Here is an 18729-nt window from a genome sequence, read left to right as displayed (position 1 = left end):
TCCTCCGACACGGGTACCGACCTCGATCTTTTGAGTCAGCAAAAGTAACACCACGACGAAAATTTATGCGTATCAATACGAGCCCGAGTAATCGATATTTTTCTTAAAGGTGTTTCCAAAGGTGGCGATAATGAACGCCGAAAACGAGCCATGCTGCCTCTCTACCCCTGCTAATCCTACCGTCGATACTGTTGACCGAAACCTAGGCACTCAACTTCAGAGTCCTGGCCTTGTTGAAAGAAGGAAGCCTGGAAGGCCATCAGGGTCCAAGAACAAGGCCAAGGTCATGATTCCACCTACTGAAGGTCTGGGACTCCGAAACAGAAGAGTCTTTGTTCCATGGACCGAAATCGACATCAGTGACAGCAGTGAAGATGACAAGAATGAATTCAAAGACATCCACGACAATGGGAGTGAATGGGAGGACAACAGTTCCGACTTCGAGAGCAAGCATGAGTCCAAATTTATCTCCGAGCAGCGGCAAGCATATCGACAAGGAGTTCAGCATATGACCCGACTGATCCAAGAAAACGGCCCCATTGCCGATAGATTCATCGAATCTCAGCATCAATCCTCTTCTCCCGCTCGTCGACGTACTGCCGTCTGGAACCAGGCCAAGGAGGATGACCTCAATAACTGTTGGGAACAAAGCCTGGAAAGGGTAGCCATAGAGCGTTACTTTGAAGGGGCCCATAATCTATTGGCGGCGTGGAAGATGTCTCTGGAACTCTTCGGGATCAACCCTCTCGCATTGATCTCTATGTATCGTCGCATAAACTTCGACAATACCGCGAGCGACTGCTTTAAGCATCATGGAGAAATGAAACAGAATCCACTCTGGACCCGCGATTTCTGCAGAAAGCTCACACGAATTATGGTTCACCCTCTATTCGCCAACGACAAAGATCATCGCTTCATTCCTATTTTCATCAGGTGGGCTGTGATTTGCAGGGTCGATGATGGTCGCGGCTTCACAGAGATGGAGAAGCAATTACTTGACGACGTCCACTGCGGGAGCTTTGGTCCATCAGATAGGCAAGAGTCCATGGTGGAGCGATTTCAAACCTATCAACAGAAGCGAAAAGATGACAACCGCATCGTCTCGAGACATGCTCAGCTAATGTATCGCATTGTGGAACTTTCCAGGATAATCAAGAGAGAATCACTCGAAAGCTTCGCCCCCGTCAAGACTCGAGATCTGACTGTCATTGTCGATGCCCTTAATAGCCTCGAACGTTACACTACTAACACCACCTGCGAGACATATTTTCTAGTCTATTCCGCCAGCAAAAAAACTCCAGTTCATCCTAGGGGGTTGCACGAGCTTGTGGGGGCGTACAAGACATCGTGGATCAACTTGCAACGGCGAGAAATGCCCGACTATACTCACATTGGGCTGACTACCACACCCAACGATCGAGCCAAGGAATCAGGAGCAGCTATCGAAGGAGTTGGGGAACATAATATGGATCAGAGTCATCGCAGCTCTGTCTTAGCTGTCGATCATGGAGGTAGAACTGCTTCCGAAGCCAACGACCCGCTTCTCAAGTCTGATGGATATCCTTTCCATTATCACCACTCCAGCCGCTCATCATTAAAACTTGAAGACGGTGAAATACTAGAAACAGCCGAAGCCCCCATTCCTCGCCAAGCTGATGCTGTTGATGACCACTTGCACGAATCCCGGAGATCCTTGATAAGAATTGATCAACATTCAGGGCCTCTTGCTCATGAGCCCTTGAAACCGCCAGTTATCGTGGAAACACAGCCTTCCCAAAGCGAGTTTGATTTCTATCAAGAACTTGACGAGTTGCTGGTATCTTGTTCCACGCCCAAAATTAAACATACCAAGCCGAAAGCGCCAGAAGCGCTTATGACACTCCCATGTACCGGGGACCCTCACCGAGACCCTACTGGTTTTTACGATAACAATCGTAAAGACGATACGAAGGGCGAATTCCGCAATGTGGACGAGCTCTCGAATAGATCTCACGGAAACAGAAGAACCAGTAATGAGGTATTCACGCCTGCACGGTCCTCGGGAGCTTCGAACAGACATGAGGAGCCGATGACGCTAACAAGCCGGATTCGTAAGAGAGACTCCAACAAGATTCAGGAGGAAGACTATGCAAAGAGACGAAAGATTCACAAACGTGATTGTAGCCAAGTTCAAAGATCCGATAGAAGAAACAGCGCCAACGAACGTCGAGGTGCCTATCGGCCACAACGATCCCCAGATTCACAGTCACGGCCGCCCATTGGTCCAAGAGCCTGGAAATTGGAACAAAGTTATAGGTGGAAGTGAAACTGGAGGAGTGTTAAGGAAGTGGATGTTGTACAACAAAAGGCGAGAATCTATAATTTCTAATTATGTCAGGTCGTGCTTTGGCAAACGCAAGTAGCTGTGGACATTAGCAAAAGGAATTTCTTTTTCGTTCTATCGTTTCCCCTGGCACGGTTTGTTAGAATAGGCACTGACCTACCTACCTTAGGTAGTTTTCATAAATACTTACCTAAATTTAAAAGCTCACCAAATTCTCTCCTAAAACTACCTACGATATACCAGCATGCCGCATCACATAAAAGGAACCGCTCCAAAACGTCGTTACCTATCTTTAGTCGTTCTCTAGGCTTCGGGATCACCTTCATCTCTTGATCAGAGATATTCCGTGCAGTCATCTGCCTTGTAGCCCCACCCCTCCTCACAGTCTCCTCCAACTCTCTCTCTCTCACAAACACACATCTCACTACATCGTCATCGGCACCAAGCCTCGATTGAAAATATGCCTCCTCCATCACAAGACCCATTCGGGCTCTCGAGGCTTCTTGAAGATTCGAAACGCACAATCTCGCGTATGAAACACGACTTGGAGCTCGTTCACGAGAAACAACGAGACACGGCAATGCTTAACAGTGACCTGCGAGATTACAATAACCAGTTGAGAGGAGAGGTCGCCGATCTTCGAGCTCAGCTAGCCTATGCCACCCAGACTCTGACCGCCCAGATCCGGGAGCAAGTTGACGGCGCCCGATCCGCGGGATCATCTGAGAAGAGACTTCAGGCCGTGGTCGACGAACAGAAAAAAGCGATTCAGAAACTCGTTCAAGAGAAGAACACAAATCTCAAAAGGATCAAAACGCTTGAAAACCAGAATAAGAGCCAGGTGCTTAATCCAAAAGCAGAGCGAAAGAAGACAAAGGCACAGAAGAAGCGCGAGAAACGCGAGGCAGAGCTCGAGAAACGTGAAATCGAACGTGAGAAACGTGAACTACGAGGGCGTATCTCTATCCTTCCTCCTGCTCCAGCTCAAACACCAGCTTCTGCTCATACGCCTATTCTACCAACGAGTGCCAACCTTCATAACACAATCAAAGAGGAAATGATGGTTATTGACGACGATACTGATGAAACGATTCCGGGCCTGGCACTTTTGGAAGACAACAGTCACTCAACTGAAGTGATCGAGCAACTCAAACGCTACATGACCAAGCGTACAGGAAGGAAGAATCTGCCTTCATTTCTCACAAATGGAACCAAGAACAAGTGCTTTTGCATTCACGAAGTCGTAGCCATTGGCTGCAGTGCTTCCGTACAGTTGTTCCCGTCCACAAAGGTCTGCAAGGTCGGTGGCCCGACCTGCAATTTCTTGGTCGAGGTCGTAGAGACGGCCTCCGGAAACAGATTGCGCACCTTTTCCCCTTGGGGAGTCTATACTCCCCATCACTGAGTGCTTGTGAAGTGGGGTGGAGCAGAAAGGGGCACACGGTGATACTCAGGTAGATCAGTTGAGCCGTATTCAGATTAATGTCCTTTTCCATGGGTCAACATGGAAGGGTGATGAAGCATACAAAGGGATTAGCACTATATCAGGAGCTTTAGGCCGTGAAAATAAAACAGTGGTTTAATACCAAACAAAATACATGATTACCTAATTCAATTCACCCGAAGCAGGTGTCAAGAAGGAAGGAGCAAACCCGCCCGCTCCTGCCGTGATTCAGAGAGCCGCGCAAATAATCCTCTAGGCATCCAAGCACGCGATTTTTCTTCACTTTAAAACCAGCACTCACTCCCCCCCGCACTTTCACTTTCCCCTTCCACCTCGAGCACATAACATTCCACAGTTACCTGCATCGCCCTGAAGCACACGTCACGATGCCGAAGGGACCTACTAACCGCAGGTCTAGCTACCGAGCCCGGCCATATGGTAACTGGAGCGTTACCTACAGCCAACCTCCTCGGCAGTCGGAATTTTATCACTTACCCGATGCAAACGATGAAAATCAAGATCCCACTGTCCAGCACCCCGCTGTCCAGAAACCCGTTGCTGAAGCCGACGGATGTGCCCCTGGCGAGAACACGCAGCCCGTCGTCCCGGATACCGCAGAGCAGTTCAACCCTGCTACTGCCACAACCAACGATGTCAATACCTGGGGGAATCAGGAAAACCAGGGGAACCAGCCTCCCCGCGGCCCTCGCTACGGACCTTGGAGGCGCCCGTACTACGATAGCTATCGAACCTCCCGCGACATAACCATGGTGGACAGCATGGTTCTTCAGTCTATCGGGCGAACCGGAAGTCGTGCCCCTCCGGGCCTTGCAATTCATAGTAACAGTCGTGGTGGTGGCGCTCAGTTAGACGTGTTTACCAAGGTGCCCAACACCTCAAAGACCATCGCGTTTCGCGTGGAAAGCGAAGAAACTCTCATTCAGGCCTATCGCCAAGTTAAATCAATGAACCCTTCTGCTTCTGTCGGAGGGTTGATGTTCAGTGTGGCGCCCAAACCAGAATCTCCCTTCACTGAGATTGACAACGTTCGCTGGGGATCACTCACTGGGCGACGTAGCTTCGCTTCCCGATTTACACCTGCCTCCTCGCGAGTTTTTCGAAGTGAGTTTCCATTTTGTCTATCCAAGTTATCAATCACTAACGATCAACAGATGGAAGAAGCTGGACTTTTAATGCTTGAGGGCCTATGTACACTGTGATTTGCGAGGACATGTGTTTATGGAATGATGAAATGGAAGGAAGATAATCGGATTTAGAAGTGGATCATCAAGTCGTTGTTTTGGGATTACGAGCTGTCAGGTCAACGCTCATGGGAAGAATCGAATTATGGGGATACGGATATTTACTTCCCAGGTTCAACAACGCATATCTAGATGTATATGTTTTATACGAATGTTGTGTCTGATGCCTCGTTCAAAGAGCCGGACCACATTTCAAATTAGCCACCTGTCTCTCCTCACTCCTAGATATACCACCTCCGACACATTCTGCTGTGAGCACATTATTGATTTTCATAATCTTGACACATTCATGGATGCAAAATTAAGGTATGAGACGGCACGAGATCATGTATGGTCGGGCTTCTCCTCATGAAATTCCTATGTTATTGTCGAGTGACGCTAGGGCTGCTGTTGGTCCTGTAAACACCGACAGTTCTGTAAGATAACCCCTGTAGCGTTGATAAATTTTCTTTTGTTCATTTACTTGTATTAATTAAGAACAGTTTACGCTTAATTGATGCTTACAGTCTCTTCAGTTTGTTAATCTGTCGTTGCCATGCATAGAGTACACATTGTGGTGGTGACAATGAACAGATGAAGTCAAATTAACTTCCGAGTTTGTGGGGCACCGGCTACCGGATGCAACCTTGTGTCGGTAGATGTTGATCCACAATTATCGGCATTGCTAGCCTGGCCTCAGAGTATTAAGCATGAGAGACGAAATTAGTAGGTCACTTTATGCTCCCTAGGCTATAGTCCTTAAACTACTTCTTTTTATACCCTAAGACTTAGGGGACCACCTTTTCTGCCACCCACTAGCCTGGATGCATGTCTGATAACACAATTAATAAAGCTACAAGATCAAACAATACATCCATCATGGTACCAGAAACGTTGGCCGTTGGAGGGATAAAAGACGAAATTAGTGAGACAATTTGTAATTTCCAGGTAAACTTTACTCCAATTTTTTCAGGGCTTAGCTACCTCGACTGCTTGATTGAAGCTGGAACAATATTCACGACATCGTGTCTTCTGCCTTTTTGGAGTGAATTCTTATTCAACTATCTATGAGACCCGTAGAGGCTCAGGGTCGAATCTATCCGGCCCAATCTTGTAGCTCGTCCCCGACAATGGCCTCTAAGAATGCCAATTTGGACTCCTTCTCAGTCAAAAGCCTCTTCAACGTTGCTATTTCGCTCTTATACATATGAGATTCAGAAGGATGTGTATTCTGAAAAGGTTGTGATTTCCTTCTCTCCTCGACAAGATCTTTTTCCAATCTATCATTCTCCTTCCAAAGATCTCCGAGTCTGCAAGCCATGTCGTCCTGGACATGCGTCAAACCAAAGTTCTCGTCTCGAGTGTCATCAAGTTCCCCCTCAAGGTCATCCATCTCTTTGCGCTGCTGATCCATGACTTGTTGGAGATCTCGATTCTCCTTAGTGAGTTTACTGATCTCTTCCTCTTGGCCTCTTTCCTTATCCTGGAGCTCTGAAACCATAATACGGAGCTTGTAGTTCTCCATGAGGGTTTCGTTGGTTGCGCCTTGGACCGACAATCGATCTATCTGTTTTTTCAAGTCGTTCACTACCTTCGCATTGCTTGCGCAATTGGAGTGTTCAAACTTCAGGGATTTTATCTCTCCTCTGAGACTTAGTATATGCGTTTCCACGCGTTCCTCTAAATACCGGTACTTCTCGTATAGTCGGGCAACGGTGACTTGGTCGTCGACGAGGTCTTGAGACATGGTGTCAATGCCAACACTTCTAGTGAGGCTTGACTGTAAACAATTAGAAAGTTTCTTCAACGACTCTAGATACAGAAATCTAGTTACAGTTTGGCTCTCAATCAGCTCGTTTTTAATTCCGCAGCTGTCGCTGTCATCCATATCCGAGGACATTGTGGTTGCGGGGATGGTTGCAAGTAAGATAGATGTTGGACAAGGAAAGACCACTTACTAGCCCATATAAGTACTAGAATCAAACTGAAAGTGAATACATTTGGAGCAAATACATTAAAAGTGACCTATTTGACAAGCTATGTCAGTGAAGGCAGTTCTACAAACAAAGGCGCCATGGAAAAGAAGACAAGGCCGCCAAACATAGCACATACACCTAGTATTGAGTTCTATGGAACTCATGCAGATTCAATTGTGACGCATGCGATGGCCAACTGCAACAATTATGGCAATAACTTCTCCATATTCATTACATTTATTACCAGGAAATACTTATCGTCAAACTATTATTAGTATGTCTTAGGGGCACGCTTGGTTCCTAGAAATACAAAAGGAAACAAGTTACACCTGGAGTCGCAACCTTGTTGATGACAAAGAGGCGATATAATTCACCTAGTATCACAGTCAACCTAAGAATCAAGTTTAATTCTTACTCCTGGCCTAGCAATATATGCGTTAGGTAGACCGACTTCTGAGCTGTCTTTCTCACAAAGGGGTGGCGGGCCTTCTAGGGCCTAGGTATCTATGTCAGGGGGTCTAGCTGATGCAATTTATTATATCAAAAGCTACCTGATGATCATAGGACTATAGATGCTTTCAAACAACTATATAAAGGATCAATCTTTGTGATGTCACCTAGCAGTACACCAGTATGCATGTACCCGTAGAATAACTCTTGGCGTCATTCCTGACAGATCATGTACAGCTAAAGAAGAACACGCGAGACTTTTCCTTCTCGTCACTTCCTTTCAAGCGCTTCAATAAACAATATGCACAGACTAAGACTGGTTGAATGGTAGTCTCGTGGTAACTCTGAATGCCTTGCATCAAAGACTACTCCCAAACAACTATCTGCATCTAATATTTCACCTATATAAGAGGCTTCTTGCCTGTAATACTGACCTACATCACCCTTCCGACCTACAACAACTCCTACCAAACTGTCACATCATCAAAAATGGCAAAACGACTTCTCAACGACGATAGTGTCGCTCGCAAAAGACACAAACCCACAACCGATTACCACCAACCACAGCTCAGCCCCCGCACCATTGACATGATGCCTCGCCTACACAATCAGAGCATTTACGAAGAAGCGCAGGGCTTCTACGATAAAAGTCAGCGTTATATAGCCAAAGGGGATGCCAAGTTATGCGAAATGTTGCCGACAAGTGACAGGCGAGACATGAAGTATGAGCACTTCACACCCGTTCAGCACGAAACAGTCAACCCTAAGACTTTCGACGAAGCTATCGTGAGGGTTAGAGAACTTGAGAGGGTAAACAGGTCATGGGAGGAGGAGAAGATGGCCTACAAAGAGAAATGCGACAAACAGGCTCAGATGATTCGGGAACTGAAGAAGAAGATCAGCAAATTGAACCGCAGGATTAAACATCACTAGAGCTAAGGATTAATGAGGACATGTGTCTTAGAATTAGGTGATTTAGGCAATAGAATTGTTTTTGTGTGGTAATTTTTCCTCTGCCTTTTGGCTTGCTCTTTGACAACCTCGTCGGCGCTTAGGCAACCATCCTCGAAGCCACACCGAACTTTGACAGTGATGCACAGCTGGTGAGGGACTGCCCACCACATCAGTTCTAGAAGTTTTACCTTCCCTGTTTACTTCACCTGCTGCCACTACAAAAATCTCCACTGACCTCAGTCATTTCCCTACCAAATCTCGACAAACATACTCCTCTCGAAATCGATCACGCTCTGTTACATGCGATCAACCATGTCTTTAAAGCGAAAGAAAATCGACGAGGCTAGAGATGTCTCTAATGAGGTAAGCTTTTGGATGCAAAGACTCCATCACAGGAGAGCAGTTGGCTGACCTAGCATAGTCGGGCAAACGCGACGCCGAGCTTTCTATCTCTTCTCTTCTCCAACAGCAGCGCCAGCAGGCACTTGACACTCTCACTCGCCTTGAACCCCAGCAGAAGCAGCTGGAGCTTTCCCGTGAGAGGGAGATGGAAGATCTGAAGCGCGAGTACCAGCGTCTTTGCTCAGAGAATCAGGAACTACACTCCCGAATCGACTCCTCTCGTCCTGAAAGCGCCAAACCTACAGCATCAGGTGGTGCACCTCTATCAGGCACGTCTATCATCAAAGCCGGGACCGCATTTGGAATTCTGTCTTGCGAATTCGAACAGGTCGCCAAGCATGCTCTCGAATTCGATATCAACGGCATCACTACCAGGGAAATTGGAGTCCTCTGCCAGGTACTTCACGCCGAGTCCTGCCGCAATAACCTTAAGCGCTTCATGCAAGCTCAGGCCTGCGTTACCACGACGCATCACCATTGCCTAAGGAAAGTTGGCAATGGCAGCATGGCAGCGTCGCTCTTAGCTATGCCAACTAATACCACTTGCCCTTGGTGCCAATATTACAGGGTTGATTGTGTTTGGATCGTAAGGAAAATGGGGAAATGGTTCATTGGGAGCGGTACACCTATCTAGTGCCAGATGCAGGTTCAAGAACTATGAAAGCGGTGTATTCTTTGATAGATCAAGGGCATTACGAAGGCTTTCATAAGGAGTCCCTATGTAATCACCACGTTTGTCCCGGGTATAACATGTCGGTACCAAACCACTGTCCCTTTACAAAGATGTAATAATACCCGGAAGATATAAATGCTTCCGTGAATATAAGGAAATGCCCCCTTTGCGGTATGAAGATGAAAGAGTTCTATAACAAAGACCTGTTCTTGTCTTGATATCGGGTTTCCATCATATATATGTTTCTCTCTTGGCTGCTACTAACCTCATGGCCACGCAGCATACAATACCAAAACAGTACACAAACATCACACACAACATCACAACACGTCAAAATGCCCAAATATGTCCCTCCTCGCGGCCAGCGTAGAGACGTTGGGCCCTACGATCGCCTCCCCCGAACCAGAATCGCCAGTCTCTGGGCTACAAACGCAGCAATCAAGGGCATCGAGGCACAACTCGACACAGTCAAAGTCGAAGAGGAATATCGTAAAGTCGAAGAGGAATACCGCAAAGCCGAAAAGGAAAACCGGAAGGCCGATTGCGATTTGATCAACGAAATGGTTGAAGTCATGCTCAAACACGTCAAGAGATTGCTGAATGGATTTGAGGACGGGGGGGAGATCGGGCAGGAGGAACTACTTCTTCAGTTGCAGATGATGAATATCCGCAAGTAATGACTTCGTATATCATGCATGATTCAAATCGGCTTCGAGGTCAAGATGGAACTTGCCGGAGCTGATGGGAGGTATCTTGGAGATTACTAGGACAGTGCAAGGTTGAGGAGGTTCTTGGCAGGTATGCGATTTTTGGTACATATTCGATTCTGCATCATCAATCTATCATTTTGGGTTTTTTTGTTCTACTAATGAGTGTCTTTTGTCTTGCATAACAAAATGGCCAAGAAGTAACAATCACAACATGTTCACTTATTTTGGAGTGTCTTTGTCTTCCATCTTGCCGTTTTTTTGTTCTCCATTGTAGTCTGAATATGAATGCCCTCTATGATCTCCCTTGTTCTAATATGATTCCTTACTTTTCTTCAAATAAAACAAAAGTGCGAACAGCGCGAGCTTCTACTATTTCGTTGTCTCTTTGTTGTCAAGTTTAGGTTTCCATACAATGTCCTGGGGTAGTAGACAGGTTGGTCTTCCTAACTTTTAGGGTATAATGATAAACAGTCTAAGAAGTCTGGTCTAAGTATCAAAAGCTGTGGTTTCGTCTGTAATACGTCTAGCGGCCAATCTATCTCAGAACTTAAGGTGTCCCTCATGGACACTGGAACAGTCAGAACACAACTATTGTTAGAGTCAGAACAGTCACAATATTTGACGTCAGTAATCATACTCTTGAGTATAAGTAGAGCATTATTATTTTCTAATATCTTCATCATCTTCACAAGAAAAGCTTCAGTTCACAATACCATTGCACAGGTTATCAATCCGAAGCCAGAAACTCAACTACTTGAACCTAAACCACACAGTCATCAAGGATTTTTTCAAGATGCCTCGATCATCTAGTTCAGTCGGTTCGTCTTCTCGATATAATCCCTACAGTCGTGAGGGTCGACCGATCCATGAAAGTCAGTATCAGCAGCAATCAGAGGCCTTGCACAATGTCAGTAATCTCTCTCGTATCCGTGCGATTGACGATGACATCGAACGCCTATACCAGGCGAGAGATGTCCTAGTCGAGAGAGTAGGTCCGCTCGACCTCGTTCAATTCCTCTCCAATAGCGAAGCTGAGGATTTCGACGGAGACGGGAGACGCACCCGTCCCACGTGGGCCATGCTTCGTCAGCTCATCCGTCAGAAGAAGAGTGCTCTCAAGAAGGCTCGTATCCTCTTTGAGAAATGCGAGTCACTTGAGAGAAGCACGTCTATGCTCATCACCATGAACTGTGCCAACACTGTGGAGCGCTGTCTCGAAGAGAAAGAAAGGGTTCAGCGGGATCTTCGACTTGCGCAGAGCGAGATACGTATGTTGAGATTTACCACCAAGCTTGACGAGATGAGCAGGGAACAGGATATCACTGAGAAGCGAGAGGAGGAGGAGGATTCAATGAGTCCTTAGATAGTATTGGTGCTCATATGACGATTTGTATTCGAGAAGGGCAATCTTGTTTTGGGAGGGGGGGGTGTTTTTGTTTCCGGTGCCGGTCACCAAGGAATCTTTCGGGGCGTTCGAGGGATTAAATCTACTACAATAGTAGGTAGTCTGTGAAAATCATCTTTGATACTTCAATGTCTACCAATATCGGAAATTCGAGGGTGATGTTTAATCGTAAAGCAGTCAGTCTGAATTTGAAAGTACAATGATACTCAGAATCGTGATATCTAATGCCACTCATCTAAGTCGGTGATATTAACAATGCTTATAAGCACCTCCAAAACTGAGAAGCCAGGAAGCATTTAACGTCATGCAGTGGCTAGCGTATTTCATTTTTACCTTGGGTATCTCCTGTATTTTCAGTAACCAGGTCTATAGATCTTACTTGCCACAGTAATAATATGTATTAAATCGTTCTTGCCTCACCTGATGGCTTCTCTTGAAATGAGCCAACGACTTCAAATGCAACTGTCACAGGCTCAACGAGATCGTGACTCCGTGATTCAAGAACGCAACTGATTGAGATGTATGGTAACCAAATCGTCATACCATCTAGTTATGACGAGCAGAGCATGATCGCTATGCAACTTGTGTTCGGGCGGGAGAACTCAAACTTTCCCCTGCGTCATGTCGAACTCAGGGGGAACCCTTGCTGGGTTTGTTTGAAGGACCTTGAGTAGTTGTTTTCGTCCCCATGCCCTGTACATCCTCCCTTGACATCATGTCCAGCGCACGGATTAGAACAAAACTGCCAAACCATGGTACTAACAGTTCACCACCACCTGCATCATATCTTCAACATAGTGACTGACTGCTGATATTCCAAGGAGGAGTGGTTAGGTAGCCGGCCACTGTATCAGCATGGATACAGGGTAGGCACCGGCCCCACAAACCGTCAGTCAAAGCTACCCCCACCAACTTCCGATTTGTTTACTCTACATCAGCCTTATTTACACTCCGCCTTTTCAGTTGCCATCCACCGACAGAACAACTCAATCAATCGCTCGACAAAACTCAACTCTATCAATTAACAAATATGTCGCTATGGCTGCTGTACAGCCTCCGCGAACAAGATCTGCCCGTTTAGTGGCCGGTTTTACCAATAAAACTACTCATCATGCACCCGCATCAACTACACACGTTCATCATGGGCCTTCTGCTCTATCTATCTTTTTGACCAACCTGAATCTTCTTGACCTTGACCAACACCAGGACTGGCCTGGAATCTGTGCTGAGACCTTTGCGACAGGCGGCACAAGTGCCCAGGGTCTAAAGAAAAGGGTACATTGCGTGGAATGGACTCTGTTTCAGCTCTTCTCTTTATGGGACCCCGAAGAAGCAAAAAAAGTAAGGCGAATGTTCACGTCAAAGAGAAACACGCTAACCCACCCCAGAAACTCAAACCGTTCTTTCCTCCTCTCGATCAAACCCAATCTGTCAACCTCCGTGCCGCCTTGTTAAGAGCTCTCGAAGCAGCCAAGAAAAATGGAGTGCTTGGAAGGGATGCCATCGTACGAAAGACAATGTTGGACGAATGCCGAGGAGAAAGACTGGAAGATGTTCTTGCTGCGTTTTCATCTGCTGTTCTCAAGCACGTTATTGCCCAAGAGGTAGCATCAGGCAGTGAATACAAAGCTCTTGCACTTAACATGGCCGTCGAGGATCGAGGATACAAGAGCGATAACACAGACCTCACCACCATGGTCCTGGCACACAGGGTTGCCATCAGTCGCATATTAAATAGCAAGGTGGCGGCTAGCTCAAGGTTTCACGACTTTGCCGATTTATTGACGGTCAAGGGAAAGGGCATTGCTAGAAGGAGAGAAGCACTGGATGCTCTCGAAGGGGGCACGACCATATCTGATGATGCTAGACGCGAGATGTGGCGCACACTCCGCAACAACTGGTCAGGTAACGAACGATGGATGGAGACTCTGCTCTATGGAGATGCTAGCGTAAAAAAGGATGGCCTTCTTGGAATGCCCTTCGATCGTGTCTGGCGAAGGGTGCAGCAAGGCCGACTTGACGAACTTGAAGAGCACGGTACCGGCCTCTTGGAACAACTCGATAGTCGAGTGCGCGTACAGAGAGAAAGACTCCAGAAGTGGCAAAGGTTTCGCATTGAGATGTCCGCCGACCAACCGGTCCCATCGCCGTCAAAGGTCCAGCAAAAGGAGAAAGGGAACGGCATTGACTTTGGATTCGGCGCCCACGAGGCTTTGCTGCTCGGTAAAGTCAGCCCAAAGAAGGCAGCGTTCGGAAAATCGAGACTCTTGAACGAGTACGATGACCTTGTACGCAATCTAGAACTGGAGCTCCAAAGCACGAAACCGCAAAAGTCGTCAGCTCTTGAATTTTTACAGCGTCCTGCCTTTCAGAAAGGACCAGTGATCAACATGCCAGACCCCGAACCAGAGGAAGAAGAAGAAGTCATCAGTGAATTGGAAGACGAAGACGGGTTCCCCGAATCTCCCATCAAGACCTTCAAGTCGAAGCTAGATTTGTCAAAGCGATTCCCAGTACGACCAAAACTTTCCCATACCAGCGACTCTTTTGCTACAGTCTCTTCAAGTGCTAGAAGCCTTCGCAAACCATCCCAAGACGAGGCTCGCATTCTTCGTGCTTCATCAGTCGAGCGAACCAGCTCCCCTGAGCCAGAGGACGAACCAGTCACAGCATCTCCACGACCTGAGTATGATGTTTCGCCCCAACTTTCACCTCATATATCCCCACAACCATCTCCCCCACCCTCGCCTCTGCCGCTTCAAGAGTCACCAGAGCAGATGCCTACACAACTATCTCCTACCCAAGAGATGGCAGACCAGATCCTCGAGTCAATGGATATGACTTCACCATCGCCCGTCAAACGACCGAGAAAACGACACACACTTTCGCTTGCCGAGCGGACACGTTTGTCCATGGCCCGTGAATCATTTGGTGATCCTGAACCCGATGATTTGGACATCACCCCACCATCCACAGAACCTGTTTCTGCAGAGGATCCTAGTCAAGCACTCCCCGAAGAAGAATTTGATCTCCTTGCTCGAACTCGGAAGAGCATGGCCGGTTTCGATAAGGCGAGACAAAAGGCACAGATGGAAAGGCAACGTTCGTTGAAGAAACCCAAGGCCCCCCCAAAAAAGGAGGGCAGTTACTTTCCCAAGGTCGAGGAGAATACGGCCGTTATTACAGATGAGTTGATGGCGCAGGAGGATATGGAGGCGGTGTTTAGATCACGACCCAAGATCAAGGCCAGCCCGCTGCCGAGTCCAACTAGGGACTGGGACGACGACTACGTGTAATCACGATAACGAAGTCCCTTGTTAATCATACTTTACATGCTCACATCTATAATACAACGATGCTTTTGCCGATATTTTAGACTCGAACATCTACCACCCCTGCTTCTTAAGCTCGATAACCCTGCTGACTGTCGACTTGAATCCGTGCTTGAATCGCGCTCGCCATCTCTGACTTGCAAGCCTCTTTCTCTTTAGACCCTTTCGCTCGTGGAATTTTTGGCTGTGGTATTTGTTCTTGACTTGGTCCTCTCGCACAATCCTGTTGAGAATCTTGAGAGCAACCATAGGAGTAGGACCGCTGGTCTTGGTTATGTAATCCTTGACAAAGACTGTGCGACCGGTAACAGGCTTCGCACGAATTTGGGGACGGGTTATAGGGTTTGAAGCTTCTTCATTGCCGAACGCGCTGGACTTGTTGGCAATGATCTGGGCGATATCCAGTGAGTATGGTTTGGTGGCATCGTAGGCATGGCTGGTGGCCTTTGATTCTGCGGCCTCAGGAGCATCGCGAGGAGGGGCGGGAGGGATACTGCCGGTGAGAGGGTTCGATCGTGTTTCGGAAGCGGCCTTGCCAAGAGCTTCAGACCGGGCTTCGGCAGATGGATCTCTAACGAAAGGATCAGACCGGGCAAGGGGATTGACAGCCGGTGAAGATTCCTCGTCTGTGGTGATCTTGGGTCCTGTTCGGAAGGCGAGAGATGTGGTGAATGCCCTTTTAGCGAGACATGTCGATGGCGTAGCTATTCTCGACAGCATTGCGCTACCAGTTCTGAGCGAAGCAGCCCTGAATGGTGTCAACTTTCGAACAATAGTAGTCAAATAGCTTCACTTACATTTTGCAGACACCAACGTAATCAACCAATTGGCTCTCGTCGATTAAGCTGTTGAACAAGACATCCGATGAAGCAGAAAAGTCGCGATAACTCGGAAAAATGTAGGTGCGATAAGGCGGCAAACTGTGGATCTTAGCGGCCCCACCTTGAAGAACATCTTCAGCCTCGTGCCTACATGCTTCAACACGTTTGCGCGGATCCAGATTGCGCAAAACATCATAACAGAACTATTTCGCGTCGTAGTATTATTCTTACCAATACTACTCGAGAATCGTTAGATAAGGATCCCAATAGTAACGTCGCGCCAATATGGCATACAATCCTTATGGCAGTATGTTTCTTCGCTCCACGCTTCATCACACAGAGCTAACTTTCGCAGACAATCCCTATGGTGCGCCTCCTGCCTATGGAGGTTATCCCGGATCGAACAATGCCCCTCCAGGAATGGCTCCTCCACCTGGTCTAGGTGCGCACGCTCAACAGCACCCCCATTACTCATCTAACATGTTTTTAGGACCTCCTCCAGGCATGTCTTCTGCTCCGGGAATGGCGCCTCCGGGTGTCCAGCAGTCTGGCGCCCAGCAAGCTAATCGTCCAAGCGGCCTTCCACCCAGCTTCCAAGCGCCTGCCAATATGCCCAACATCAACTTCAACGCCCCCGTGATTCGACTCGGTACCTCTCAACAAGGGAAGCCTGGTACACCCACAGGCGGTCGCGATATGTCTGGTCCTGGTGGTGGAAGACCTGGACTCGGTATGGAGAGAGGAATGGATCGCGACCGAGGAGCAAGGGAAGTGCCCCAAGTGCTTGTTCCCCCTACAAACGAAGAAAAGCTCCGGACGATCTTCATACACCAGATTTCTGAAGGCGTGGGCGGTGATGACGGCATTCAACGGTTGTTGGGTGCTGTTGGAAAGCTGCGCAAGTGGGACTCCTCAGCGAGTGTCATAGATGATCATAAAGGGGTTAAGTTCGGTTTCGCTTTATTTGACGATCCATGGTCACTGAGCTCCGCAGTCAAGCTACTCCACGAGGAACAGATCGATGTTCCTGTCAAGCCCCAACCAGTATCCATTGATGGACCTAAGGACGATACATACGAGGGCATAGAAAAGACGAAGCTTCAAGTAACGGTCGACGAGAGTTCGCTGAAGTACCTCGAATCATACGAAGAGGCCCAGGACGATTCTATTAGAACTGAGAAGCTCGAAGCCGCGAGGGCAGCACTAAAGAACGCCGTTCGTGATCTATTCTATCCAAAGACCAACATTGCCAGCGAATATGTCACAATGGGCAACACCGAGTCTGGCGAGAATGTCGAAGTGGTCAATATCCCTTTGGCTCAAGAGGACGAACTGGCCGATATCCCTGCTGAGATGCGAGAGGTGGTTGCCCAAGAGATCGCCTCGTTCAGGGAAAGGAGCAACCAACGAGATTTGGAGCGTCTACGAAAGGAAGAAGAGATGGAAGAGATGGAGCGACGACGAAATGGACCATCACGGACGTCTCGACTTGATTCACCGCCAGCCAGTACCAACAACATTCCTCTTGGTCCAAGAGGTAGTATAGCTAATGCTCCGTCGGGTCCTAAAGGACAGAATGGGCAGAACCGAGTTGCCTTTGTAAACGGAGGCATTTCCAACACAGACCTTTCCATCCACCAAGAGGACGACGATACAGACGCAAGCGATGAGGAGCTTTACCGACGATACAAGTCCAAGAAGGATGAAGAAGATGAAAAAGCGTATCTCGAGGCCGAGAGAAAGTGGTCTAACCGAGAACGATCAAGACAAGCAGCAATAGATCGAGAGCGCGAGCGAGAACGTCAAGATGCGGAGTCATTTGAAAGAAGGAAGGAGGAGCAGCTAGAGAGAGAAAAAGGCTGGGACGATGAGAAAGAAGCCAGTCGAAAGAACCACCCATACTACCGCGATCACAGTGTCTGGGCTCGTAAGAGGGCAGCCGACAGAGCAGATGAGGAGGCACAAGACGAAGCCGACAGAAGAGCAGAGCATGACGAACAGCGCCGCGAAAAGGTCGAAATGGAACGTGCACGCGGTATGGCCGACTCGTTCCTCGACAAGCAAGCTGAAGAATTGGAGGAGGAGCGACATGCTCCCGCCGCAGCAGCAGCACCGCAGCCATTTAAGCTGTCTCTCGGAGCTGCGGCTCAGAAGGCCCAGGCATCCAGAGCAGCTCCTCAACGGCGCACCATTGCAGAGGTGGAGGGTCTCTTGGACGATGAAGAGGCCGATTCTTCTACTAAGCGACAGCTGATTCCTATCCAGTTCGAGCCCTCATCTGCTACGGCGCATATGACGGAGGAGGAGATCTCACAGGCAGTACGATCCCTTGCCCAGGAAATTCCATCAGACAAGGATGGTCTTTGGGGTTGGGCGGTCAAATGGGATTACATGGACAGTTCTGTCATCAAGGACAAGCTACGTCCGTTTGTCGAGAAGAAGATTGTCGAGTATCTCGGTGTTCAAGAGGAGATGCTCGTCGAAGCAGTGGAGGAACATCTTCGCGCTCACGGCACAGCAGCCGCTCTAGTGGAAGAACTAGAAGGTGTACGTATTCCCTTCCCCTTTGATTTTTATACAATGGATCACTAATTGTCACAGGCACTCGATGACGAAGCAGAGGATCTCGTCAAGAAGCTCTGGCGTATGGTTATCTTCTTCACAGAAAGCGAGAAGCGAGGTCTCCCTGCATGAAGAAGCATGGAAATTTCGTAAGGGTTGAACCAACAAAATGTATCATTATTAATTCGAGTTTCTTAATACCACTGAAAGAACGGAGAGGGAGGTGAGAGGCGTTTGCGAGCTGTGGGAATAAAACGATTCAACCTTTTAATCCTTGTTTGAAACCCATGTCTTGTCCGTATTGTATCGTGAGGGGTGATGGATCGTCTGGGGTGTTACCTTTGTTGGAGAGGACCGAGGTGCCGAGGTTCCCCACACTGAGCTTACCATTCACTTGGAGCTTGATCTCATAAAGAGCTTCGAGTCTGTAAATCAT

At 47.9% G+C, this 18729-nt stretch overlaps 11 protein-coding genes across 11 annotated transcripts; 9 read left to right on the top strand and 2 right to left on the bottom strand.

The window, feature by feature from the left end:
- Positions 1 to 130: 130 nt before the first annotated feature.
- Positions 131 to 2305, top strand: FSST1_011520 (uncharacterized protein; the record flags this gene model as incomplete). The annotated part of the gene is made up of 1 exon (XM_083234661.1): positions 131 to 2305. The coding sequence occupies one exon, from the start codon at positions 131 to 133 to the stop codon at positions 2303 to 2305; it is 2175 nt and encodes a 724-aa protein (XP_083081216.1).
- Positions 2306 to 2783: 478 nt separating this feature from the next.
- On the top strand, positions 2784 to 3728 carry FSST1_011519 (uncharacterized protein; the record flags this gene model as incomplete). The annotated part of the gene is made up of 1 exon (XM_083234660.1): positions 2784 to 3728. The coding sequence occupies one exon, from the start codon at positions 2784 to 2786 to the stop codon at positions 3726 to 3728; it is 945 nt and encodes a 314-aa protein (XP_083081215.1).
- A 425-nt stretch (positions 3729 to 4153) lies between these two features.
- Positions 4154 to 4968, top strand: FSST1_011518 (uncharacterized protein; the record flags this gene model as incomplete). The annotated part of the gene is made up of 2 exons (XM_083234659.1): positions 4154 to 4889; positions 4940 to 4968. The coding sequence occupies 2 exons, from the start codon at positions 4154 to 4156 to the stop codon at positions 4966 to 4968; spliced, it is 765 nt and encodes a 254-aa protein (XP_083081214.1).
- Positions 4969 to 6104: 1136 nt separating this feature from the next.
- Positions 6105 to 6908, bottom strand: FSST1_011517 (uncharacterized protein; the record flags this gene model as incomplete). The annotated part of the gene is made up of 2 exons (XM_083234658.1): positions 6105 to 6788; positions 6843 to 6908. The coding sequence occupies 2 exons, from the start codon at positions 6906 to 6908 to the stop codon at positions 6105 to 6107; spliced, it is 750 nt and encodes a 249-aa protein (XP_083081213.1).
- A 1015-nt stretch (positions 6909 to 7923) lies between these two features.
- Positions 7924 to 8367, top strand: FSST1_011516 (uncharacterized protein; the record flags this gene model as incomplete). Its single annotated transcript, XM_083234657.1, has 1 exon — positions 7924 to 8367. One exon carries the CDS (start codon positions 7924 to 7926, stop codon positions 8365 to 8367), a length of 444 nt encoding a protein of 147 aa, XP_083081212.1.
- Positions 8368 to 8700: 333 nt separating this feature from the next.
- Positions 8701 to 9424, top strand: FSST1_011515 (uncharacterized protein; the record flags this gene model as incomplete). Its single annotated transcript, XM_083234656.1, has 2 exons — positions 8701 to 8751; positions 8810 to 9424. 2 exons carry the CDS (start codon positions 8701 to 8703, stop codon positions 9422 to 9424), a joined length of 666 nt encoding a protein of 221 aa, XP_083081211.1.
- A 374-nt stretch (positions 9425 to 9798) lies between these two features.
- Positions 9799 to 10140, top strand: FSST1_011514 (uncharacterized protein; the record flags this gene model as incomplete). The annotated part of the gene is made up of 1 exon (XM_083234655.1): positions 9799 to 10140. One exon carries the CDS (start codon positions 9799 to 9801, stop codon positions 10138 to 10140), a length of 342 nt encoding a protein of 113 aa, XP_083081210.1.
- Positions 10141 to 10966: 826 nt separating this feature from the next.
- Positions 10967 to 11536, top strand: FSST1_011513 (uncharacterized protein; the record flags this gene model as incomplete). Its single annotated transcript, XM_083234652.1, has 1 exon — positions 10967 to 11536. The coding sequence occupies one exon, from the start codon at positions 10967 to 10969 to the stop codon at positions 11534 to 11536; it is 570 nt and encodes a 189-aa protein (XP_083081209.1).
- Positions 11537 to 12616: 1080 nt separating this feature from the next.
- Positions 12617 to 14874, top strand: FSST1_011512 (HAUS augmin-like complex subunit 6 N-terminus-domain-containing protein; the record flags this gene model as incomplete). The annotated part of the gene is made up of 2 exons (XM_083234651.1): positions 12617 to 12919; positions 12967 to 14874. 2 exons carry the CDS (start codon positions 12617 to 12619, stop codon positions 14872 to 14874), a joined length of 2211 nt encoding a protein of 736 aa, XP_083081208.1.
- A 90-nt stretch (positions 14875 to 14964) lies between these two features.
- FSST1_011511 (mitochondrial 37S ribosomal protein bS21m) lies at positions 14965 to 15630 on the bottom strand (the record flags this gene model as incomplete). The annotated part of the gene is made up of 1 exon (XM_083234650.1): positions 14965 to 15630. One exon carries the CDS (start codon positions 15628 to 15630, stop codon positions 14965 to 14967), a length of 666 nt encoding a protein of 221 aa, XP_083081207.1.
- A 386-nt stretch (positions 15631 to 16016) lies between these two features.
- On the top strand, positions 16017 to 18425 carry FSST1_011510 (uncharacterized protein; the record flags this gene model as incomplete). Its single annotated transcript, XM_083234649.1, has 4 exons — positions 16017 to 16038; positions 16087 to 16173; positions 16222 to 18278; positions 18333 to 18425. The coding sequence occupies 4 exons, from the start codon at positions 16017 to 16019 to the stop codon at positions 18423 to 18425; spliced, it is 2259 nt and encodes a 752-aa protein (XP_083081206.1).
- Between the last annotated feature and the right edge of the window lie 304 nt (positions 18426 to 18729).

Source organism: Fusarium sambucinum, chromosome III, assembly GCF_050947815.1.
Source record: "Fusarium sambucinum isolate potato_lamoka chromosome III, whole genome shotgun sequence".
Classification (NCBI taxonomy): domain Eukaryota; kingdom Fungi; phylum Ascomycota; class Sordariomycetes; order Hypocreales; family Nectriaceae; genus Fusarium; species Fusarium sambucinum.
The sequence above is the reverse complement of the archived record's forward strand: the minus strand, read 5'-3'. Positions and strand labels throughout refer to the sequence as shown.